At 36.4% G+C, this 25,912-nt stretch overlaps 3 protein-coding genes across 9 annotated transcripts; 1 reads left to right on the top strand and 2 right to left on the bottom strand.

Moving 5' to 3' along the window:
- Positions 1–864: 864 nt before the first annotated feature.
- Positions 865–12,067, bottom strand: LOC122300593 (2-(3-amino-3-carboxypropyl)histidine synthase subunit 2). 4 transcript variants are annotated; one of them, XR_006240046.1, is made up of 11 exons: positions 11,911–12,067; positions 11,212–11,435; positions 9,933–10,041; positions 7,546–7,900; positions 7,253–7,322; positions 7,022–7,089; positions 6,417–6,532; positions 6,242–6,348; positions 5,289–5,425; positions 4,127–4,594; positions 865–1,150 (listed from the first exon to the last, which is right to left on the bottom strand). XR_006240046.1 is itself a non-coding variant. In XM_043111366.1 (10 exons), exons 1-10 carry the CDS (start codon positions 11,989–11,991, stop codon positions 4,341–4,343), a joined length of 1,521 nt encoding a protein of 506 aa, XP_042967300.1. In that variant the 5' UTR covers positions 11,992–12,067; the 3' UTR covers positions 3,872–4,340. The 4 variants fall into 4 exon arrangements, 2 of the variants coding, with proteins under 2 accessions (XP_042967300.1, XP_042967301.1); XR_006240047.1 differs by having other exon boundaries at positions 865–1,128; XM_043111366.1 differs by lacking the exon at positions 865–1,150 and having other exon boundaries at positions 3,872–4,594.
- A 94-nt stretch (positions 12,068–12,161) lies between these two features.
- On the top strand, positions 12,162–15,175 carry LOC122300594. Of its 3 annotated transcripts, XM_043111370.1 has the most exons (5): positions 12,201–12,306; positions 12,416–12,457; positions 12,853–13,147; positions 13,646–13,900; positions 14,803–15,175. In XM_043111370.1, exons 3-5 carry the CDS (start codon positions 12,905–12,907, stop codon positions 15,061–15,063), a joined length of 759 nt encoding a protein of 252 aa, XP_042967304.1. In that variant the 5' UTR covers positions 12,201–12,306; positions 12,416–12,457; positions 12,853–12,904; the 3' UTR covers positions 15,064–15,175. The 3 variants fall into 3 exon arrangements, with proteins under 3 accessions (XP_042967302.1, XP_042967303.1, XP_042967304.1); XM_043111368.1 differs by lacking the exon at positions 12,416–12,457 and having other exon boundaries at positions 12,162–12,306; XM_043111369.1 differs by lacking the exon at positions 12,416–12,457 and having other exon boundaries at positions 12,191–12,306; positions 12,810–13,147.
- Positions 15,176–16,864: 1,689 nt separating this feature from the next.
- On the bottom strand, positions 16,865–20,914 carry LOC122300592 (signal recognition particle 14 kDa protein-like). 2 transcript variants are annotated; one of them, XM_043111364.1, is made up of 4 exons: positions 20,613–20,914; positions 19,608–19,701; positions 19,388–19,497; positions 16,865–17,283 (listed from the first exon to the last, which is right to left on the bottom strand). In XM_043111364.1, the coding sequence occupies exons 1-4, from the start codon at positions 20,613–20,615 to the stop codon at positions 17,128–17,130; spliced, it is 363 nt and encodes a 120-aa protein (XP_042967298.1). In that variant the 5' UTR covers positions 20,616–20,914; the 3' UTR covers positions 16,865–17,127. The 2 variants fall into 2 exon arrangements, with proteins under 2 accessions (XP_042967298.1, XP_042967299.1); XM_043111365.1 differs by lacking the exon at positions 20,613–20,914 and adding an exon at positions 20,033–20,490.
- Positions 20,915–25,912: the final 4,998 nt, after the last annotated feature.

Genomic DNA, 25,912 nt, shown 5'->3' with positions numbered 1-25,912 from the left:
TCATCAAGGTTGTCGCATACCTTATGAAATTTACAAGGTTAATGAATTCTACGAAGTACTTAGAAGAAATGTTATTCTTTATTTCAAATTTTGTTGTCTCTAATCACATACGTTGGTACGAGACAATTTAAATGGTTCTTCATTTTTAAGTAGTAGTTATATCTAATGAACGACTGCCTACAACTAAAGAATAAGAGGGCTTGGAGGTTCGTGGAAATGCCTCTAATGCTTAAGTCAAGAATCACAATAAAATAACTCTTCTTAATCCCAATGATACAGGTGCCTTTTACATACCTGGATTTTTCCTTGCTTATATAGAGAGTTAGTGCAAAGCTTCTGTTGTTAGGTGATAATTGATTCATCCACTATTCGAAATTCAAATCTTGGAGATGTTAAGTTTATCTCATATTTAATTCAAATGATAACCACTTATATACCATATTACAGGGAGAGGGTTGTCTCATCTAAGGCTGTTCATCCGGGTTTTGGACCGGGTATCTGGATATACCCGACCTGGAATCTGGAGTCTAAATCTGGACCGAGTTCCAGCCTGGATATACCTTGGTTATGACCCGGTCCGAAACCCGGATGAATCCGGATTTTTATAACCCGAAAATCCAGGTCTCGGGTTGTACCCGTTTTTTTTTTCTTTTTCTTTTTCTTTTAACTACTAAGGCTAAATACTATTAAATTTTGTTCCAAAAAAGATGTTGTAAAGCAATTTTTTTAAAAAAAATCTAAAGCCTATATTCCATTACATTTGAAAAAAAAAATATTTTAATACAGAAAACTTATTATCTTTTTAACTAAATGCATTCAAAAAATATAAATTCAGTATTTATAATATAAAATGCATGCATCACGTAGTACAACTCACTTCATATTACATTATTTGATATTTAATTACATTACAAAATACAAAATTACAAGTTGTTATCATTAGTTCAGTCATTAGTTCAAAGACCATGTGGAAGATCTCTTTGTAGGAATGACATGGGTCATGCCTAGAAAGGCTAGTGAATTCCCTAGCAAGTTAGAATGGTCTCCAAGGAAATCCACAGGTGACTACAATTTAAACTTCTTTTATAAAACTTGCTCCTTCTGCAAGGCGTTTCACATTATTTGCAGCTGCATCACAAATCGAGTAAACCTATAGCCAATGTCAATATTCAATAAAGTAAGCAAAATATATACCACATGTTAAGATGCAAGCCAATAAATATTGCATAATCGTGCTTGTTATTGTGCAAGTCAAATATTACAGTAATGAAAACCTCCTTGCTGGACCCAGCACCTTTCTTTTTCAATAATAAAAATTTGAATACGAGGCACTCATAAAAAAATATTAAAAAGGCAAATGGTGCATGCAAGTAGGCAGGATGTAATCTAGAAAACGCCTAACTAGAAAGAGAAAAAGATACAAGAAAATCATTTAAATTAAACCCATTAAAGCCACTATTGCTTAACCAAACATCATGTAATATATTTATTGAAAACAAGTACTCTAAAAAATATGGACTATGGATACTTACATAGGATAATAGCGTACACTGTCTTGGTTTAATATAGAAAAGCATCCAAATATAAGGGTCACTTAACAATTTACAAACTGAAAGAATTGCAACCCAGTCCAGCTAGCCTTGGGTAGGAGACATAACACTAATAACTCGAAGAAGCAAACTGCATTTGCATATGAGTGATCCAAAATAAACAACCAAAGATCAATCAATGCTCACATTTTGTTCCTCTCAGCCTCATGAGATTACTAGTACTGCAAGTAGTGGCTGATCCGAAAAGCATGAGATACCAGCAGTTAATTTATAATTGCATATATGCTCGATGATCATGTTCCTTTCATCAAGCTCTCCTCAACTTTGTATTGTGTATCAATCATCTCGCACCACCATTTTTCCCAAGCTAGATGCAGGGTCATGATAAACCTTAATTTTCAAACTCAAAGAAACTGATTTTCTAAAATCTACGAATATCACATCTCCACGATTCAAAAAACAACCCAAAAAAAAAACCACTCTCTTTATACCCATGTTTAACAAAAATAAAAAAAGCTCAGATCAATCAAAATAACAGCATATACTTTATACCTGTTTAACAAAATAACAAGAAACCCAGATCTACCAAAGATTCTTCCCCTTTTCATTTTCTACACAAATGTTACAAAGAAATATTTCCTTGCTACCTATTTCTATCTGGGTTTGCCTTTTTTTTCTGGTTCAAAGAGTTCGATTCTTACCTTATTCTTATCGTAATAAAACAGATCTTAGATAGCCAAATCACAGAAAACAAACCTTGAGGTCACAAGGATGACATCGAGTCGGCGACAACGATGATGGGTCACGAGATGACCGGATTTCTTCGATTGGCAGTGAAGGAGGAAATGGAGGCTATCTTCTTTGATCGGCAGTGAGGAAGGGAGGCTAGGGTTTCTTCGGAGAGAGAGAGAGAGAGAGAGAGAGAGAGAGAGAGGTATCCATCAACTCTTGGTACACTCCTGCCGCTAGTCAATCGTGAGTTCCTTGAACGATCAAAACCATCGCAGAGCACAGAGAGAGGGAGAGCAGATGAGAGAGAGAGAGAGAGAGAGAGAGAGAGAGAAGATGAGAGTGATTTCGGGGGGAGGGGGCGGCTAGGGCAATAGGGAAAGCACTGAAAGGTTTTAAGAAACCCGAGTATTGGGTTTTAGATCCGAGTTTTGGATTTAAATCAGAAACCTGGCCCAGATTCATTCAGATTTTAAAATCCGGGTTTCGGTCCGGATTTAATCCGAGCCGAAAACTATAACCAGAATGCAGCCCGGATGAACAGTCTTAGTCTCATCGGTACTGGGAGCTAGCTGGGCCCCAAAACCAACCAGAGCTTATACAGTGAAATAACTTAAATATATTGATGGTGCAGATCCACTTGGGCTTCCTAAGATATTATATCCGCCCCAGACGGAATAACTTAATATGTGTTATATCATCAAATAAGATTAGAGTTAACAAAGTCCAGAATGAAGAACCATATTTCTCTTGAAACAAATGTACTAAAACCAAGCTAGCATGGGGTGATGATAACTATATATTACACACCAATTCCAAACATTTAGCTCAACTTGATTGCAGCCTTACCTTCACCTAACTATGAAACAATTTGAGTTGAAGTACTTTCAAGATATTTCAGCATTAGCACTGCGCTGAAAGTAACAGTATCACTTTCGGTTTCCTATGCATACTTCTAAAAAATTCACGAGTAACAATGGAGAATTAACTAACAAATCAAACCAATATATATGGGATTAACAGATATCAAACCAAAATCTAGAAAAGTAGCAAAAAAATACGAGATTTTGGTCACATGGAAAACTTATGAAGAACTCTTGAAAAGAAAAACAACTTCTGGTTCTCCGTTTATCACTGGCCTTGATCAAATCTGCTATAGAATTAACTGATTACAATCAGATTTAGACAATCACAAATTTTTGGTTGCAGTCTCACAAGTGAGCCGCTCGATCTTTGCAACAACTGCAATTTTGGAAATCCTTTCGGCAATTGAACACGTCCACAATAATGAACTCAACAGCATCAACTCAAGAACAGAGTGATCAAAAAGATCAACATGCATGGCGATGTTCTGTATATAGGAGAGCAGACTCATGTTTGGCTTTTAGGCTTGGTATCTCACCATGATTTTCTCTCGTGTACAATAAATATAAGGATCTATAAAATAATGCTCACGTCCCAAATAAAAATTGTGCCTCATTATCCTTTATAAATGGTAGGGTTAAAGTTAGTTAAAATCTGGAATACAAAAGCACTATTCAATATAGATTTTCGCCATTTTTACATGGAATTTTAGCCGAAAGAAACTCATGTAAAATCAAAAAATCTGAGATCTTGAAGCAGGTTATCTTATGTGATTATCACAATAAATCCTCAAAACAACGAAAAACAAGAACAAACCCAGTTCCCAACCTAAAACTTGCAAATTACAAAAATGAAGACAAACCCCTGGTAGGATGATCAGGTTGCACCAGGTTTCGCTAATGCTTTGAAATAAGAATATTGATACAGATGTTCCACCAAGTAACTGATATTTGGCTGACAAATGTAAGCAGGAAAAAACCAACCTCTCAGATTCAGTGAAAATGATGAGTCCCCCCGTTGGCCAGATCCAGTGGTTTGCCTAGGTTCATAACCCTCTGCTGGGAGATTTGCAGCATATGATCTTTCCCCTGACATGCGGGAGAGCTGCCTAAGAACCTGAGCTACTTAAGAACCTGCTTCTCAAGCTTTGACCCATCTTGGGGCTCATAATCCATTTTTCTTTTTTCCCCGTGTTCATCATAATTCCACTTGTCTATTTTTCTCATCCTCGTATCCTGATGCCCTCCCACTCCTCCCAATTAAATACGGTTCCGGCAAGGAATTGTCATAATGCATATCCAGACCTTGGTAAGATCGAGCTGCAAAATACTCTGGCCCAGATCTAGATGTACCTTTTTTTAAAGAGTTGGGGTTATCACGCAATTGCAGAACCTTCTCCATTGCATTGGCTAAGGCAAGAGTTCCCTCTTCTTCCTTACCAATTTCTTTTCCTGTAAAGAATAAACCAAAAAAATAATAAAATAATAAAATTAAATTAAATTAAATTAAAAAATTAATAAAATAATAAAAAATAAAAAAATAAAAAATAAAAACTCAAAAATCTATCAAAGAAAGTAACTTAATTGTCAACACCAGATGTTATCTGTTTCCTTAATTGAGTCAAGGAACTTGTCAACCTCATGAATCCATCCAACATTTCTAAGTCTAATATTGCTTTAAAGTTTTAAACCAAAAACAATGTAGATGACAGAGAATATAATAATGATACAGACATCATTCATTAAAAAAAACCTTAATTTATATACCTCTCGACAAAGAGGAAACCTTCTAGTGGATCTTATTTAATTTGTAATTTTTATTCTATCATTCTATATTAATCTCGAAGACTTCAACTGAAATATAAATACACTGGAAGTAGTCTCTAACTTGTCTAGCCCTCTAAAAACATTTTTTTTTATAAGTAAAAATGTATTAATATCAACAGGCATCACCAAGTATAGTGGGTGTATACAAGAGAAAACACCTAGCCGTCTAAAAACATATGCAAGCATTTTCTGACTTCTCATGCATGTTCAACAGAAAAATATCTATCACCTATCCAAACTCCAAAGTCCTCCATCCACTTACAACTTCACGATATCACTCCCATTGCAACAAATTGAACCAAAGGAAAGAGATAACTACCTTGCAGATCAACATCTTCTACATATCCACCAGACAAAAATGAAAACCTTGCTTCTTCTGACTCTTTAACTTCCACTAGAGACGAATTGATCAAACCCTGGAACTCCATCACATATGCTCCTGTCCATTGACTTCCTCTGAGGCATGGACATAGTGAACTTTTAATCAAACAAGGATGAAAAAAGTACCAAATGCCGGAATAAACTAGTTTAAATATAAAATCACTAATTGTTGATATTTTCCTCATATACATCCGTCTTAGCGTTCTTTCCTTTTTGGTTCTTACCCATATCCAAAAGAATTACTTCACACTTAGTGTTTCCGTACTAAATTAGCATTAGGACAGCCTTAAGCTTGACAAGTCTTGACATCCTTAGCATCAATGGCCTCTCTTCCCAATGGAGCATTTAATTGGGCCCAAAAAATTATCTGGCTATTAGGGTCGTTTAGATGTTGAGATGAAATCTCTCATCTCAACATCCAAACATCACTCAAACACAAACACTTTTTAATTTCAAATATTCAACTTTTTCATCTAATCATTACCTAATCATTATAACTTTCCTAAACTTCCAAACAAAACACAAAAAATAATTCAATTTTTTCAAATCCCAAGACAAAAATTTTATTCTAAATATATTTTAACTTTATAATATTTTTATTCAACTTTTTCTCTCTCCTTTCCTAAAACCCCATAAAACATCTTAACTCAAACTATGTCACTACTATTCAGAGATTTTTTTATCTCATTTCATCTCATCTCACATCCATACAAGGCATGATACCATTCAAAGTTCACAACATTACAAACAAAACAAAATTCAGATGAGGAAAAAAGACCAGGGCAAAAAGAAGAGACATAGCAGTAATACACAGTTTATAAACCACAAAAATAAAGGGTAAAGTTCAAAACTAGGAATTTAAGATCTAACCACAAATGTTTTATCCAGTACCTGTTGAAAGCAAGCATGGCTTCAAATGGAGTGATAACAGGAGCTAGATACTCTTTGCTATCCAGAAGGGCAGTTTGGGCACAAGACACATAAATGAAAACATCGCACTGCACAATTCGAAACTTTTTAATAAACATTCATATTCTGAAATCAACTTGCACCTATCTCAGTTTACCTCGGGAAAGTTGGCAAGTTTTGCAGGGTTTGGTCTCCCAACAACAAGAGTATAGACCTTTTTCCCAGCTCCTGTGATCAGGTCTTTCATCTGGTGAATCATGTGAAGGTAACCAGCTGCATCAACAGTTGTGGAATTAATTAGACATCTAGCTGACTAGGATAAATTTTTTGATTGGAAAAAAAAAAAAAAATGGTGATACATATGAATCTCATCATAATCGAATTGTCTCAAAACTATAAAACTATGACAGAAAATGTTGAAAACAATACAAGAAAAATAACATTCGGACTTTCAGTACCCAGATTTTGCTGCTGCATCAAACTAAAAAAGAAGCATGAAGATATCTCAGCAAACTTTCCATTTAATTCTCAAGATTTACATGATCATACACCAAAGAAGGAGTTAAGAGAACAAAATAACCATACACACATAAAAGATACTAATACAACTGAAATCCTTGTCAGTATGACATCCCCATAAGTATATAATTATCAATAGTTTATGAACTGATAAGAATAAGAAATTAAATGAATCATTTCAAATAACAACATAGTTCAGCACAGAACAGACTTGTACAAATTGATAGCTCAAGGGGAACTAACCTACACCAAGAGTTCCCACCAAAATCCCAACAATATTAGCATCCTTTGCCTTTTCGACTAGGTAATATCTGCAAGGAAAAATTGCCACAGTAAATAACACAAAAGAAGTACTGGACACTATAACGGACAGAATTCCATGCTACAAGTAAATCGATACACTTTTAAGAAGAAAAATATATCAAAGGTGAAATGTGGCGGGGGGGGTGGGAGAAAGATTATGATACATAATACCGGCGCTTAAGAATCCTTTTCTGCTGAGACACATCCGTCACCAACCGGTTCTCTTTTGGATTGTATCTGACTAAAACCAACATTAAAAAATATTTTCTTGATGAGTAAAACAACACCAATTATCAACAAAATCAATTTAAAAATATTAGATAACATGCAAAACAACTAGCTTTATGTGTACACGTGAGCAACTACTTTATTTTTGCATGTTCAAAAGAATCAAAAGGGACATTGCAAATGCTGAATTGTCAACACAACAAACAGACATATAAGGGATATAGTAATGTCTCTACCTATATCACAGCCATTAAATGTCAGTACAACAGTCGCAAATTCTGGGTTGTCAGACCCAATCCAAAAAAGCAAGTAGTCCTCCATTCTGTGTCCTTCAGGTAAAGTCCAGATCAAACTCCCAATCTTATATCTATTATCAGGTGCCATACCAAAAATGTTATCATCAGTACAAACACCAGCTGGTTCCACAAGTCCAGTGGAGCTTCTATGATCATCAGATGAATTCATAACTGAACAACTGACATCGGCAAAACGGACTTCTAATTCAGATTTGGAATTGGATAACTTTGATGCCTCTACCAATGCTTCTCTTATATGCTTTATCGAATAAGCATATTCCAGCCCATAAAGGACCTGCACTAGGAAATTTAGGTAAAGAATGTTTAAAACAAATTTATGTAATGGTTCTTGCCACCAATGTGCAAAAGTAAATAGTTTAATTATTAAAGAATACAGAAAAAAAAGTGTGAGAAAGTAGCTTGGCAAGATGGTTCCAGTGGGTGTGGTGCCAGTATCAATAGCTTGGCTAGTTTCTTGGGTTGTAAAGTGGCTTCCTTGCCTATGAAATATTTGGGTCTTCCGTTGGGGGCGACATTTAAGGCTAAAGCCATTTGGGATGGGGTTGTTGAGAAAGTAGAGAAAAGGTTGGCTAGTTGTAAACAGATGTATTTATCAAAAGCAGGTAGACTCGCATTAATTAAGAATACTTTATCCAACCTCCCCACTTATTTTTTATCTTTATTTCCTTCGCCTGCAGGGGCGGCTAATACGATCGAGAAGTTACTTCGGGTTCTTGTGTGGTGGAGTGGAGGAGGAAACAAAGTTCCATCTTGTTAATTGGGAATAAAGTTTGTTCTCCAATCTCTTATGGAGGGTTGGGGGTGCGGAACTTGAGGACATTCAATAAAGCCCTATTGGGGACATGGTTATGGAGGTACCATTTGGAGGGGGATTTGCTTTGGAAGGAGTTTATTGATCACATGGAAGTGCTTTTGTGTGTGTGTGTGTGTTTTTGGGGGGGGGGGGGGGGGGGGGGGGGGGCGGTGATGTTCTAACGAAGTGAAAAGTGGGAGGGGGAATATGGTGTGGGCTTATGGAACTTTATTAGGAGGGGTTGGAAGAGTTATGTCACTTATGTATGTTTTGTTTGCTGGTGAGGGCTCTAGAATCAGATTTTGGCACAACGTTCGGTGTGGAGATTGCGCTCTCTATAGGGCTCTTCCAGCTCTATATAGCATTGCTGTCAATAGAGATGCTTCTATGTCAGATTTGATGGTATTTTCCCATGGTTCGCACGAATTGCACCAGTGGAATAATCAATTTAATAGGGATATTCATGATTAGGAAATGGATAATGTTTCAGAATTTTTCAGTTTGATATATTCCACGGGATGTCTAATGGTACATGCGGACAAAATGTTAAACCGTGAGATCATATTACAAGATGTTATCATCGCATGGTAATGTTCTTTTCCCGTGGAAGAGTATTTGGAGGTCTCATGTGCCTCCCAAAGTAGCTTTGTTTGTATGGACCGCCTCCCTTGGGAAGATTTTGAACATGGACAATTTGAGGAAACAGGGTCCCATTGTTATGGATTAGTGTTATTTGTGTAAGAAGAATGGAGAATCTGTGGATCACTTATTACTACATTGTGAGGTGACAAGTGTTGTGGGATGAGATATTTAGAAGAGTTGGTGTGGCTAGGGTTATGCCTTCAAGGGTGGTGGATTTAATAACTTGTTGGAAGGAGATTCAAGGTTGTCCCCAAGTGGCAGCAGTTTGGAAGATGATTCCTTTGTGCATTATGTGGTGTATTTGGATGGAAATTAATGCTCGGTGCTTTGAAGATAGCTAGATAGGAAGCGTACAATGAAGGAACTTCAAAAATTTTTTGTGACACATTATTACTATGGTTTTCAGCCACTGTGCTTAACACAACTACTGTTCATGATTTTCTGTTCTTATGTATCTTGGTGTTCTTTGGTATACTTCTTGTATACACGGGTTTCGCCTACTTCATTAGTATCAATAAAATTTTCATTTTACTTATCAAAAAAAAAAAAAAATGTGAGATGTAAAGGAAAATGCAACCAGAGAGAGAATCATTCCCATTATCAAGGTAGTGAACAATTCCAAACTACAAACAGGATGTCAATGCCACCTAGTGAGATGTCCTATCAACACTGTTGTTTCCTTGGCATTGTAATTGAGTTGGTAGTATATCACAAGGGAATTTTTCTTTGATTTTTTGATTAAGTAAAAGAAGGCAAAGCTAAAGAAATTACAAGTGTACAGTAACTAGCCACATTTCCATTGTCAACATCCATTTATTGTGAAGTTAGCAGTCTAGAACTCAAAAAAATTATTTCAAGTAGATTTCCATACCAGGATATGCTTGTCATTGGTCAAAGCATAACTTGAAAGACTTTTGATGCAGTTGGGTACGCTAACAGGAGCTTTTCCAATGACAAAGAATGCAGGAAGATTTGTTGTCCTGCAAACAAAAATGGGGACTTCAATAGAATGGCACATGAAGTACACAGAAGTATTACAGTAGCAGAGAAATCCACGCAGTTAAAACCAATTCTGGTGTTACACTCCTTAATTCAAACCCCAATGACTAGAAAGGAAGGCATAACATTACAGCAAACTAAGAGATAAGCTAAGTTAAATATCCTAAACTAAAAGTAATAAAGACAAAGAATTAAACCTAAACTCAAGAGAACTATATCATATTCGAGTTCCGTAATATCAAAGACCCCAAAGCGATACTGCCCTGAAGGGTTAATGGCCTTTAGCAACCTATGAGAACTCAGATTCTTGTAAGTTAATTTGTCACAATGTAGAAGTCATTAGACATGATGGTCTCTATTACACCCAACCACTTTCTTCCCTGGGCCTTAAATCCTTCCCAAACTACAAGTAATATAGTTTTTTCATAAAGTTTTGGATTTAATTTTCAAAACCTCTCAGGCAATCAAATGATGGTGCTAAATGCTAGCAAGGAAATGCTCTGGAACACATTTAACGTGTTTTATGAACAAAAGTGGCCAAAAGACTCAAGGCAAAAGATTTTAGAGACCTGCAAGATATGAACTTCAACATCAGTGCTCTGAAAAAGGTGGGACTTAGCAGCAGGCATTCCTTCAATCTACTAATCATAGACCCCGCAAGGAATTTTGAATTAAAGTAGAATGATGGGGTTAGGTGCGTCTGTGGAACATAGAACTTCCATTTTTTACAAGTAAATCAGTATTCCAAAAGAACCCCACAAAAAACTAATATTAAGGATTATTTCTCGTGGGAATCCTATTTTAAGAGAAATGCAAAAATGTAATTGCTAGTGTTCTTTTCCCTAGAGCTAATTGAGATGCGTGTATCAGAGAAAAGAAACAGTCGTATGGTAGAAGCATAACTTATTTTTTCACAGTATTTGAGACACGGGCATTCAAAATAAACATTGAAAAAATTATATATTTCCAACGACTGGTCTGCTCAGAGCTTAATATTTCCGTATTCAATGTTTCTTTGACTATCTAAACATTGAATGACTCAAGGGAATAAGGTACAGTATGCATACAACTCTTTTGCCTAAAAACTAAAATGCTAAGCACATCCACAGCAATTAGCATTTAGATCACCGAAAGTTTCAACAAGTACTCACGGGCTGAGACAAGTGTGCCCATAATGTACAACACACTCGGCATTAACGTGCAACGCTCCAACCTCGTCAACGCAGCAACTGCCGTATGTTGTGTCCGCCATCACAAACAATCTAACATCTTTGTTGCCTCCATTTTGTTCGGCGCCACATTTTCTCAGTGACCGAAGTTGGTCGCGCAGAGCTCTCACCACTCTCGTGGAATCCTTCAATAGTTCATCTGGGAACTGAAATTCGAGAAAAACAGAGTTTGATTTTGATTAACGAGCAATGAAATTAAGCCCTAAACCTCTCTTTGATCGTTGAGATAACTGAAATAAATTCAGGTATACTTATCAAAATAAATTCAGGTATAGAGTTGGGTTTCCGTAAATAGTCCTTGAAAACGATAGCAACTCCAACCCATGAAATCCATGGCATCTAAAATTTCACCAAAAGAATCAACCCTTTTCCTTTCCATCTCCTTCAGTGTCTCGGCAACCAAACAGAGGATAAAGATAAGGGCTAGTGGAAGGTTTTAAGGCTATATAAGAATTCAATTTATTTGGTTTTTGTTCTTTGTGAATTGCTTCTCTCTCTTTTTCTTTTTCTTTTTTACTTCCGGAACAAAGAGACTGAAGATTTTCCTCTCGTTTTCTCAGAAACAGAAACACAGAGATTCCAAACTTAAGAGAGTTTTTCTAGGGTTTTCAGGAAGTTAACCTGTAAAGCGACTCTGGTGAAGTTCCGAGAGAGAAGAAACTCAGCGGTGCGGGCAATCTCATAATTAGATTCAAAATCCATGGGCGGAGTGGAAAATCAAAAGCGAGCAGCTCGGCTAGCTGGTGAAGTCATGAAGAGAATTTATACAAGGGCAGGTTTGTTTTATTGGGCTTCAATTTCTAGGCCCACTACTTCTGGGCCACCTTCCTAACTGTATCAAAATAAGATAAAACCCAGATTAGTCCATCACAGCCCAATAGATATCAAACCTGGCCGGTCACCCACCGCCTCTTCCTCACCTGTTCGTCACGCTATCTTCTCTCTCTTTCTTCATTTCTTCTCTTTCTGCGGCAGCACCCGACTGTCTTCGGTGAACCCAAAGGTCCAGAACGAACGGTGAGCTGTCTCTATCCTACTACCATTTCCATTAGGCACTCGAAATTTCGTTTGTGAATTTCTTCTGATTTTTAATTTTCGTCTTTCGTTTTTTAAACTGATTGAACAGTGTAGCAACCTGAACCCCTGGCTGTTGTGCAGACATATACCCGTGCGTATTTGTGTACATACGTATTTTGCTTAGGATTCTCAATTTTAGATTTTTTTTTTATTGATTTGATTGTGTTCCGGGAGCTTTCTGGTCGGTTCGTCGAAGTAGCATTGTCATTAACTTTTACGGATATTAATGATCTTATTTGAAAGTGAGTTTAATGAGTAAGCTTCTTATATTTCGGTAAAGTTATTTAATTTTCTCGGACTGTGAAATCCTTTTGGTTGTATGAAGGAAAAGTTTAATCTTTTTTATTTTCGACTGGAAAAATGATACCTGTACTATATCATAGTTAATAGCATATGGAAATGTATGCCTGCTATGGTGTTAGGAATTTAAATGCACTTTTCGGGGGGAAATTGTTGTTCAATGATGTTTGAAGCATGGTGGTATAGGTGTTGGAGCTTGATGTGTGATTTAGAAAGCAGCTGAGCTCTTTGTTGAAGGATGAGTTCCACGCAGATAACTGCCTGTGGGCCAAAACCCTATGTTAGAATTATTTCTCAATCCCACCGCCTACCTTCGAATCCATGCATTTTAGCCATCCGTGATAATTTGCTTCCAAGAACTTCCTTGAGGCTATCCGCGAATGCATCATACCACCAGCAATGCATGGCTGTGTCGAATTACCAGCAAAGCATGCCTGTTTGCTCGTTAGGAGGTGAAGGAAACAAGGGAGGCAGCGATGGGGTAAGAGGCATTTTTGCCTGATTTTCTATATCGTTATTGGATTATTGTTAATAGTTGCTCTTTGTTTACTGTGAATATCACTGGAAGCTTTCGTCCCAGTACACTTTAGAATTCATTCCATCTGTGCCCTACAGAATAAACGAAAATTTATCTCTGAACCCAATCGTTTTAATTTTCTTAATCTTACTGGGTCTTCTGCTGTTTTCTGTAGCCTTTATTTTAACGAGTATCATAATTTTCTCCTTTTTGCAGACCTTATCATTTTTTTCTGAAACTTTTATGTTTAGATTTGTGTGCTATGTTATATAGTTCTTGCTAAGTAAAGTCCATGAAAAATTTTTGCTAATCGTGGTGAAGGGCCATTGTAAGGATGTATTATCAGCGGTATATAGTAGAGTATTTGACCAGTTAAGTAAGCAAAGGGAAGGAGGGAGTTTTTAATAATATTTGATCAGGGAAACTGTATACATTTCTCTCAACTTCACATATTCTACTCAGGGTTCTCCCTGGAAAGCTATTCAGAATGTTATCGGAAGGTTCAAGGGAAAGTCTTTAGAAGATGAATTACGGCAGCGGATTGAGAAGAAAGGATACTATGATGATACTGGTGGTGACGGAATACGTCCACCAGGTGGTGGAGGTGGCGGTGGTGGTGGTGGGGATGCTTCTGGTGGATCAGAGGATGAAGGCCTTGCTGGAATCATTGATGAAACTCTACAAGTGATTTTAGCAACTATTGGCTTTATTTTTATGGTATTAATATCTCTCTCTCTCTCTCTCTCTCTCTCTCTCTCTCTCTCTCTCTCTCTCTCTCTCTCTCTCTCTCTCTCTCTCTCTCTCTCTCTCTCTCTCTCTCTCACACACACACACACACACCCATGTTAAGAAGTGCTTGGTCACTTCCTTATGACTGCAATGTGTTTGTTTCAAGCATATCCTTTTATTGAAAGCGATAACTGAAATGAATATGCCAAGATGAAGGTAAAAGAGGGAAAGATGTGCAGAATTGAACATAATTTTTCACGTCTAGCGCAGAAAATGAACTAAGAGCTTATCTAAATTGTATAAACTAGCATGTTGGAATGTAGGAACCAGCACCCCCTACACTCTCTCTTAGGCTGCACGCCTTCGGGTGTTGAAAAACTCATTGATTCCCGATGCCGAGCTACTATTGGTAGAGTTTCAATCTTAACCATGGTGTATGTAAGCTTAGAAAAGCTGGACAAAGCCTGTGGTTAGGCAGACGCCCCATCATTCGTGGTGTTGCAATGAATCCATTGGATCATCCTCGTGGAGGAGGTAATGGGCATGCAGTAATGTTGGCTGGAGTTTCATGCATTAAGCCTGAAAAATCATGATTGCGCTCAAAAGAGTAACCTGATCTCATGAATTGGTTTTATTAATTAGATTAATTGTGTTCATATTTAAAGCAAGGGTCGCCTGTATGTTGTTTAAATAAACCGCTATGTAGGGGCTCTGCTAGAGTTGAATTCCTGACATTTCTATCACCCATGTATTGTTAATAATGATGTGTTATCTGTAGAACAAGTATAACTGGAAGAGAGGACTTGGAAGGAATCCAGGTTCTGCTGGTTTTCTGCAGGCTCTATTGGGTAACACTGCCCTTTTTTTCTTTTTCTTTTTCATTTTTACAGTATGTTTACATCATCAACGGTGAGGAGATGAGCCGGCTAGCTAAGGACTACATCAAGTATTTATTTGGCGGAAATAAGAGCGCTCGTTTACGGCGTGCCATGTACAAGTGGGGAAGGTTCTACAAGAAGCTGACTCAGAAGAAGAAGACTGACCCCATGTGGTTGGAAAAGGCAATTATCAACACCGAAACTTGGTGGGACAGCCCCGAAAAATACCATCGTCTCGCTAGGGCTTTAGAATCAAATTCTGATCAGGAATAATGAATTCAATTGTATCATCCTGCCTTCTGTTCAGATTATTGCATTTTCTGTCGGTGTTGCAAGATGGTCTCAGTTTTTGGTAAAATTTACATGAACGAGGTTTTATTATTTAGACATGTTGAGTCTTATATGGCTAAATTTTGTGATTACAAGTAGCAAAAAGCAATTAAAATCTAGGATAGAAATTAGTAGGGTGCCAAATCATGGAACTCAAATTTCAGTAGATTTGATGTCAACCCCTATACTTAGTGCGGGCAAGAACTTCCTGTGCTTTGCCTAGATCATTCCTGCCACGAGTTTGCAGTAGTCGGTGCACTTAATGATTTAAATGAAGGTTGAAGAAAAAGGATGTAATATGAAGGTCCAGTTCCAGTTGCTTTGTTAAAATAATATTGATGCATCCAACTTCATACGAAATTAAGATGATTTTGATGACTTGCATCCTAGCTTCCTAGGGGTTTTTACAGAGAAAAATTTTATACCACGTAATTCTATCTAACCAACATGTGATTTATTATTTTTATCTTTTTATTTAAACACATTTATTAGCTGGAGATTTGTGGAATAAGACTTATTTGCAGGCCTGTAGCATTTCTCGAAACTCACCATTCTAGCCCAGTTTAGGACCTTAGGTATCTTGGGATATCAGTTTCAGTTTCTGCAAACAACTACAACATATTACCGACACCATGTGCTATTGTTTTCCTATAATTTCCTTTTTATTTCAGAGCAACAATATAAGCAAAACCCAGTTCGAGCTCGCATTTGCAGTACATCTTTGGGGTAAAAAAAAAATCATTCTATCAACAACATAATGATGGAAGATTCACTCTCACTCACTTGTATTTAGTCTATTGGATGATTAAATGTAGGTTTTGTTACTTGTTGGTTGGCTAGATCTAAGGTTATCTCAAGGCAATATAAAAATCCAAAATGGTTTGTTGGCGAAAATCAAGACTAGGTCAAGCTAGCACTTAAATAAAACATAACAATAATTGATGGAAAACAATGCAAAGGCCTAAACTATAAATAGGAAACACTAGTGTTTCGGTCATCCTAGATCTTAATCTCAAACATAATCAAAATCCTAAGTTTAAGGAAACATAATCACATGCCTAAAATAAAGGAAATAAACCTCAACAAATTAAAATAAATAAATCCCTAATTTAAAGGTACATGGCCTGCCACCACTATGAAAATTGCCCACATCCCTAAATTTAAGAGACTTGTCATCTTGTCATCCAACATTATCATCCTGTCATCCAATCCCTAAAATCAAGAAATTAGCCAACACATGAAACTCATCTAGTTGCACTTGTCATGGACGCCCATCACCTCACTACCCGAGTTATGCATGCAACCCAATACAACCCTCCTAGCCTTAACATGCCTAGCCCTCCTAGAAGAATTGCAAATGACTCTTCTTGCATCTCCATCACATAACCAGAAACCCCGGGAACTTCATATCTGGTGAAGGGGCCAAAACAAGCCAAATCTGTCCAAAAAGCAAGGATAGTCATTGTAACCTATTAGCCATTTTGGCCTGGTCTGGAAAATCGATGAAGCATATCCATAATCCATATTGGACCAATGCCATCACTTCAACATTAAAGAGAAAGCAAAGTTTGTCATCGATAATGAAATTTCTGTGAACGCATTATGCTGCATTGCTCAGGTATCTGTAAATCTGAAACAACATACTACACATTATCTTGTGAAGTAGAAGGGGCAGGAACAACGTATGTTTTGATGTTGGCCCCAGGAAATTTGTAGACACATTTCATTCTACCATGCAACACGCTGAAACCAAAATATCCAATCAATATTTGGCATTCATTCAAACACAAGTTATAAATGACTCAATGCAAAGTCTTTCAAGTTCTCAATGCAATCGGATCATGAGAATATCGTCAATTACAAGGTAAGATCTAAAAAAAGGGCAATCAAACAAAAACCCGCATTCTTCAATCCCTGTACTTGCTCAACGTTGAAACAATTTTTGTTATTTAATTTTTTTCCTGTGTTTTTAACAAAAGAGGAGACTACATTTAAAGGGTGAGTTATTTACACCCTCTTAGGCTTCTTCGCAACCCCTTCTTTCTTATCACTCTCTGCAGCCTTTTTCTTATCCTTTCTCTCCCTCTTCTTTAGAGCTGTCATGTGGGCCTTGAGTATGGTTGCATACGAAGCTTGAAAACGCTGATGATCCTTTGCTCCAACCTTTCCAATGAAAACCAGTAAAAACTGTTTAGCCAGGTACTAAAAAGAAATGGGCACTAACATCATTTTTTGGTAAGTAAAAGCGAATGAAATGGACACTAATATCTACAAGCAAAATGACTGAGCATATCGATCAACTTAAGTCCAATCTAGGAAAAAGGTCAATAATCAGACCCATTTGGTACCATTGTCGGCTATATGAAACCTGCATTTTTTTTTTTTTTTATGAGTATATGAAACCTGCATCTTCTGCAAGATAAAAAGACTCTAAAAAATGCATATTCCAAAGACCAAATGAACCATCACTTAAATCACAGACCCAGACAGTCATGTTTTCTTTACCTAAAGACCCACTTTCCAACAATTTTTTTTTTTTTTGATAAGTAAACGATAGTATTAATAAAAGGCATAGCCCAAGTACACAAGAAGATATACAAGCGGTAAAACCTATCTAGGTGGCTATAGTAGTCACCAGAAACTCGTGTACATTTAGGCCATTAAAGTCTATAGCTAGAGACCATAGAAGTAAAGTGCTGAACAAATAGATACAAAGCTCCTCAGTTGTCCTCTCCTTATCTTCAAATGCTCGTTCATTTCGCTCTTGCCAAATGCACCACATGATGCAGATAGGTACCATCTTCCACATATCTTTGACATGTAAATCTCCTCCCGGCATCGCCCAACTGGCTAATAGTTCAAGTACTGACTTCGGCATCACCCAATTTAACCCTCTCGACGGAAAACTTCACACCACAAGGCTCTCGCTGTCTCACAATGTAGCAGGAGATGGTTCACTGACTCACCATCTTTCTTACACATACAGCACTAATCAGTACTGACCCACTTTCCAACAATTATCTATCATTAAATGGAAGAGACGAAAGCTCTAACCACAACTGTGCAGCAGCAACTTTGATTTTAGAACGATGATATTTAAAAGCAATAGGCTTCTTCAATTCCTTTTTTTTTTTTTTTTTTGGTGCCCCAAAGAACCTTTGATTTTAATTTTAAAAAAAAAGTGCACAATCCAAGCATCAGTTTTCAAAATTAGAATAGCCAAAACATACTTTTCATGGGAAAAGTAAATGTTAAATGTATAGAGTGCGTATCTCAGCATTCCTTGTAGTATTCAGTATCATGCCATTCAAACCATATGGGCTAGTTCCTTAATCACAATATATGGAACAATGCCTTCATATTCTAATCAACCTTTTAACTTGAACCAAGGTTTCCACAGGCTCCCTACTCCATGAAAATAACAAAAACTACCCGTTGACATAGAACCTCCAATTACATTTGTTCTAGCATACATTTTATTTTCTCCTGGGTGTGTGAGCGGGAGGGGTATCTCAAGTTCTACACCTTCAACCATCAAGCATGTGGTTCTATTTCTTCGAGTCTTGCAAAACATAAGAATTAATCACTCATATTTCCTTTAGTTTCCATAGCAAGCAACAAAAGTTTCCCCCACTTTCCTACCCAAATCTACAATCTCATCCTTCCCTAATCAATCTATCGATCTATCCTAGGCGTTCCATTGTAATTAAATCTTTTTTTTTTTTTAGGAATAAAAATTTCTAACTAAATCTTCTGAGTCTCCAATTATCATTTTACACATTTACGAAAACCTTCCTTCAAATCAAGGGGAAAAAATCAACCAACTAACTTTCCTAAATTAACACCAGGACTACATTTTACTCTCTTCTCCAAATCCGATGCTTCAAAGAACAGTCTCTGAAATAAAAGGTCCTTCAAACCTCTACAAAGCACTACCATTCCTAAGATACAAAAAATTCCGAATGCAAAAAATGAATATGAATGGATCATATTGGTCACATAAAAAGGAGAACGACACATCATTCAGATATCAGATCTAAGCTAGAAACCAAATTTCAATAACAGAACTCGGCAAAAGAAACAAAAAAGAAATCAAAGCACTCGAAACCACATAACAAGTGTATAGTTTCCTATGGTGAAAAATAAATAAATAAAAACATTTACACATCACCCAATTCCAGAACATATGCCTGGAATCTCAACTCTGAAAAAATAAAGGTCAATAATGGAGAGCATGCAATAAATACAAATTGTCAAGACTACATACTGAAGTAGAAATCGTCTTTTTCCCATCAGTTGCACGAATAAGACATCTATACTCAATCGTTTCACCAGCAGTTGCCATTTTATTCCTCTGCACCTTAGACTTCAAGGATGCTAAGAGAGCACAAGAATGAAAAGCATTGATTAAAATACCAAGAAGACCACCCAAAAATTCATCAGCCTGATTAAAACAAATGGAATGAAAAGGAAAGAATGACACATACATCGCTTAAGGGTAACCCAAACAGAGCCCTTCTCGGTGCTGCGCTCAAACATGCTAGTGAGTTCATTGAGGAATGGGTCGAGCTGTAAAAGAACCTGAAAAAATATTTTGGGAGGACAGGAAAGAAAGAAAAGTCTGCTTTAGAATCTAGCCCAATCACAAAAAGGAATCAAAGCATGCACAAAAGCAACTGCAAATGGAGGTACCTAGAAATAGGCTATCCACCATATAACAACAATTGAATTATAGTTTAACCCATAAAACAGAAAATCATTAGGGAGAAATCATTTGAACCACTAAGGGTTGGCTTGAGTGGTAAAAGCCTTGGTCTTGGTGGTATGCACCCTCCAAGTCTACCGTTCGAATCATCTTGGCTGCAAACAATATTTAGGAGCCATCGGACTGGGGAACTTCCCCTTGAATTACCTAAGGTATTCACTTGCGGGAAACTCTTTGCCAAGAACTTGTGCACCACGGGATTAGTCGGAAGTTTGTTTTCGGACACCCGGTGCCCATGAAAAAAAAAACAAGCATTTGAATAAATCCAAACCCTGGTTTATAATACATAGAACCATTTCACTTATAATTAACCAAAAAGCAATAATACAATAATTTCACAATTTGGTCTGAGGAATTGAAAACTACGCATATGTGACAAAATAATAAATAAGAAGAAGAAGAAGAAGAAGGTTACAGTCCCGAATAGCTAAGTAACGAGTTCAAGCACTGCAAATAAATACAATCTAGACATGCATGCACAAATACAGACTTATACCCATACGTAGACAATCCATATACAGCAGTATTATCACCTAAATTATTTAGTACTCTACATTTGAACAATGAAACCTATTGCTCGCACTAATAATATTGGATAACAGGATCAGCAATAACAGAAAGTTCATTTAAAAAAAAAAAAAAGTTCCAACAGGAGAAATTATTAGATTTAAAAACGAACAAAATGCCGTATGGAAAAAAGGCAAAGGAACAGAGAGAAGAGAAGAACCATGATGAATGCTGTGGTTGAGATCTGATCGCCGACTCAAAACCCTAGCAGTCTCTTTCTCTAAAATTCAGTGAGAGAAGCAAAACCCTTTCGCAGTTGAATTGAGAATTATAATTTCACAGAGACGCGTAGATTGAGTACTTGTAGATTGTGCCTCAATCAATCAAGGATTTTGGCTGAGCCTGAACGGGACATACAGACGGTTTCTCTACAATTTTTTGTTTCAGACCCTGCTGCAGCCAAGCCACAGGTAAAACCCACCGAAGGTTGCTTGTTTTTTTTTCATAAACAAATGAGTCCTGCTACGGTGCAAGGAGGGCTGCGCGTGCCGCTAGGCAGAACTTACTTTTTTAATTTTTTAATTTTTTAATTTATTTATATTTTTTTTACAATATTTCTTTTTTATATTTTCATAAGTCTTTTTATTTTAAATATATATATTTTTTAATAAATCTTGTAACACTGCATAGGGGTGCGGCCTCAAAAAAGTCGTCTGAATATAATCTTCAATAATTATAGATATGTTATAAATTCAATGAAAAGATGAGAGAGTTTCAAGAGATTGAGAGAGAACGGGAGAGGAGATTCTTTTATTAATCTCTATATCAAACTTATGAATTTCTTAAAAAATTCAATGATATATATAAGCGTACAAAGGGGACTATGCTAGTTCACTATGCTAGCACTATACACTATGCATTTGACGACTAGATAAATGTGGTCATACAATTCAAGATAGTTTATAACACTTCCCCTTTGGATGACCATATTTAAAGAATATGCCTCGTTAAAACCTTGCCAAGGAAAAACCCTGTGGGAAAAAAACCAACGGCGAAGGAAAAAGAGTACAGTATTCATATGTATCGTCGAGTGCTTTAGGATTGCCTCATTAAAACCTTGCAAAGAAAAACCCAGTGGGATAAAACCTTAGCGAAGGAAAAAGAGTACAATCAGCACAAGTTTTCAAGACATTACTTCTCCTGAAAAGTGCATGATAACAGGTCTTCAAACCTCCGCATTCCAATGTTCTGCATAATCTTCTTAAATGTTGCAGTTGGTAATGCTTTAGTGAATAAATCTGCCAGATTTTTACTTGACCGTACCTTCTTGATATCAATTTCAACTTTCTTCTCATGAATTGCAATGATCTTCTTTTATGTATCTGAAAGATAACTCGCATTTGTACATCCAACTAACTGTGGACTTGATCCATGTTGATAAAATAATCACAACTGGATCTTTCTGCTGATCACTACTCTTCTGGAGTTATACTCTTCTGGAGTTCTTGTAAATAACACAGTTAGTGGAGAATTCATCAACATTAAACTGCTAATCTCATTTTTAATAAAAACGGTGGCCAGCCTTTTAAGATCAGACAAGCACCGCAGATTTTCAACTCCTTTGTAGGTGTCAGGCGTGCTGTCAGGTACTGCAACTGCCAGGCGTGCTGTTAGGTGCTGCAGCTATCAGGCATGCTGTCAGGTGCTGCAGCTGTCAGGCGTGCTGTCAGGCGCCTCAGCTGTCAGGCGCCGCAGAGCTATGAAGCTATATTTCGTCTCTTTTCTCTTGCTTCACGAGAGATGTTGTATCATAATTTTCTCTATAAAAGAGATATTCAGCTCATCTTCATTCGCATCTCATCTTCTTCACTTTTCTGTAATCATACTGCATTTTTATTCTGCAATCTCTTACTGCATTTTTACTCTACAATGGCTCAGCGATCTTCTCATGGCCAATTTATGAGGTACTCTGCACCTCGTTCATCAGCTGTTCCTGCTTCTACCACAGGTGCTATCATGCAATGTAATGAGCTGACTCATAAGTCAGATAATGAAGCTATCTATGAGCTTGTGAGTCTCGGTACCCGATACTCATCATCCATTGTCACATTTTCTCAACAACTGCAATACAGAACTTGTGGAGTTGACAATCTCCATGAGAATATTGCTATACTTCAGCGACTTCTTCTGGAGTCCAACATGAAGATAGAATCAATAAAGCAAGAGAATAGGAATTTAAAATCCTTGCTTAAATCTTCTTTTCGATTGCCCACCGCTTTAGATAGGGATGCCATGCAGATTCTTGAAGAACAAGAGCATTTGAAGAATGAGGCAAAGTGCCTTAAATTTCTGTAATTCTTGCTTCAAGATAATAAAATAATATTTCACAAATATTCATATTTGTGTTTCTATCTTTTAGTAGATGTTCTATGTGCTCCCTTTCATTTCTTCTTTAATAATGCACACTTCATATCAAACCCATAATATGAATCTGAAATATTAATTGTATTAAAAGATGGTATTTCATGACTAATAATATCATCCATCTTCCTCTTGAAGCCACAAGGGTTTCAGATTTATATTTCAAATATATGCAGTTCTCATGAGCTCTTCTGGAACCTCAATGATATTTAAAATATAAACTGCAATAATAGCTTGTTTTCATTTGCGTTTGGATTGCTTTAGATCATATAAGGATTTTTAAAACTTGATAGAATACATATTTCTTGATGTATTCAGATTAGAAGTTTCAGACATTTTCTATCCTTCAGGGATTTTCATATATATATCATGATCCAATGATCCATATAAATATGCAGTTAATCATGCATATCCAAACTCTCGGTAACTTTCAAGCTAATAAAAGTCTCAATATGATTTCAATCACTTTAAAATCATATCAATATTGTTTCTTCGAGAAACTAACTTGTGATTTCTATATCACATTTTCATATTAAAAGCTTCAAGCTTTTTATATCATGTATATAAATATCCACTGATATTTAACAAAAATCACCTCTTTAGGTGTTTGGATTTCAAGTCCATATTTATCACATTTTACTTTGTGATATCAATTCTGCAGGAATTGAGAAATTAATTCGTGATTTATATATCACACTTTTATTTCCTTTCTACAAATACCCACTGACATTCAACAAGCATCACCTCTTTAGGTGTTTGGACTATAAGTCCCGATGCATCATATTTTACTAGTGAATCAATTCTGCAGGAATTGTTTCTTTCAAATTTGACCAATATTTTACGTCGTATTCTTTGACGATTCTTGATTCACTTTCATCATTACTTCTGGTAATGTCAATTGCCATCTCATATGGAAATACGTTGTCGACAACGATTTTATTTCTATCCATAATTTCTCTAATATTCATGAAATGTAACGAGATCTCGTTATTTTCAGGTACCTATCCCTCTTCAAAGGAAGACATTTTCATGAGAAACCTCTTCAGGAAGCACTCTTCAGGAGATTTGTACTCTTCAAGAGTTTATATAGGAGAATTTTACACAGAAAATCTGGATGGACTTTATTGCTTGTTTTGTGGGTATGGCCTCTTCAGGAGCACCAATTATTAGTCTTTCTCTTTTTGAGATGCTCTATCTTTTGTATCAATAAGTCTCACATGCCTTTAGACATGTCTTATGTTCATTAGACTGCTGAATTTCTTAATTGTCCTACAGGGACTTCAATCCTCGCTGGAATTTTAGCAGCTAGAATATGAGACATTTTTATCTTATTGCATCCAAAATTTAATTATCATCTGAACTTCTAGTTCACATATGATAATTAAGATAACGTCGAATAATTTCATCTTATTTGTTTCAAGCAAATTTTTCTTTCCACTTCTGGTGGTAAGACTTTGTAGTAAAAGAATCTTCTGGTTCTTTTATGGACGTCCAGATGAAAATCATTCGACTTATCATAATTGATTTTGGATAATCAAGATAACCATGAATGATACAAATATTTTGAATCATATCACTTTTTGATGCATCATAATATTTGATTCAATAATTGTATAATATCATCTCAAAGAGAAAGCTTATAGCTTTTCCAATACGAGCTTATGGCCCGAAAAGATATTCATTATCACGTCCAATCTCTTAGTTTCTTTGAATGAAACGCATCATTCTTTTCACTTCAGGGAATAGAATGATATAAATTCATTATCATTCACTTCAGGGAATGATGTAGATCTAGTAAGACATGACTAATGATTCTTATAAAAAAAACTCATTATTTTGCCCAGTCACGGAAAGACCAGATTTAAATTTAGAATATATTGTGAACGTTTGCATTTTATTTTGCTACTTCAGGAGCATACTCGATATTGCTACTTCAGGAGCACATTCGAAACGTTCATTCAAATATATATTCTTTCCACAATTTCAATTATGTAACTTCAGGTGCATAAATCATAATGAGCTTTTGGTACACGTATCACTCATTTAAACTATGAGGTACTCAATAAAATTATTGATTTAGAGCGATCCTTCAGGGATGCTCCATTTCCATTCTAAGATAAATTATATCATCAATAATTCATAACAAGTATAAAAAAAAATAAATAAAACTTATATCTTAGAGATTTCAAATAATATATTAAAAAACTTACTTGAAGTTGAAATTACTAACTTCATAATTTGTTTTTCAACTGAATCTCTTGTCTCTGAAGACTTTACCATGTGAAAGCTTTTTGCGTTTGTTATTAACTCCACTTTTTACTCAAAAGCTTTCAAGAAAAGTCTAACTTATCCAGCGCCTCAATAATCATAATCTATCAAGTAAATATGTCAGAAAGTCAAGAAAAATAGCAGCCCATGAAACTCAAATGTTTAGCACGGAATTGAAAATAAGAATATAGCTTGCGAGGTGTGGGCCCTGCTCGTTTTGGCACAAGCTCCAGAGGTGGCCGATGCAGGTCTCCTTCTCCTTTATTATTTTATTTTTATTTTTTAAAATTTTGCCGACAAGCCCCACGCCTTTTGACTTTTCTTCTCCTGTAGGAAAAACTAATAGAAATTATTAGTTAAATATAACATGCCAACCACTCTCGAAAGCTAATAGAATTTGTGAGTCAATTATGGCATGCTAAATCATTAAAAAAAATTTTTCCTGTCCTTTCAGCGCCATGATTGTTCCTTTATATCATGCTGTTGAAAAATAAAATGGAGCCCGGTCCAGCCCTCTGAACCCGGTCCTCTTTTTCTCTGTCAGCTTCAAGTTAAGCAAAGTGGGACTGGAACCATGAGAGCTGCCTGCTTGATCGGAGAGTTCTCAACGCCGGATCCATCTTCCGTTAAACGGAAGTACTAAAAGAACTCGGAAGACGTTGGCCGGAGATCTAGCAGGTGATTTCATTAATGGAAGCCAGATCGTCATTGATAACTTCATCACGGGAAGGAAAAGGAACGTGATGCACCACTTCGGGAACCTCATGTTCAAGCTCATCCATATGGCTTCCGTGGATGAAGACAAGTCGTTGCTCCCGGAGCATGTATCGA

Source organism: Carya illinoinensis, chromosome 2, assembly GCF_018687715.1.
Source record: "Carya illinoinensis cultivar Pawnee chromosome 2, C.illinoinensisPawnee_v1, whole genome shotgun sequence".
Taxonomy (NCBI): domain Eukaryota; kingdom Viridiplantae; phylum Streptophyta; class Magnoliopsida; order Fagales; family Juglandaceae; genus Carya; species Carya illinoinensis.
This window is presented reverse-complemented; position numbering and strand designations above follow the sequence as displayed.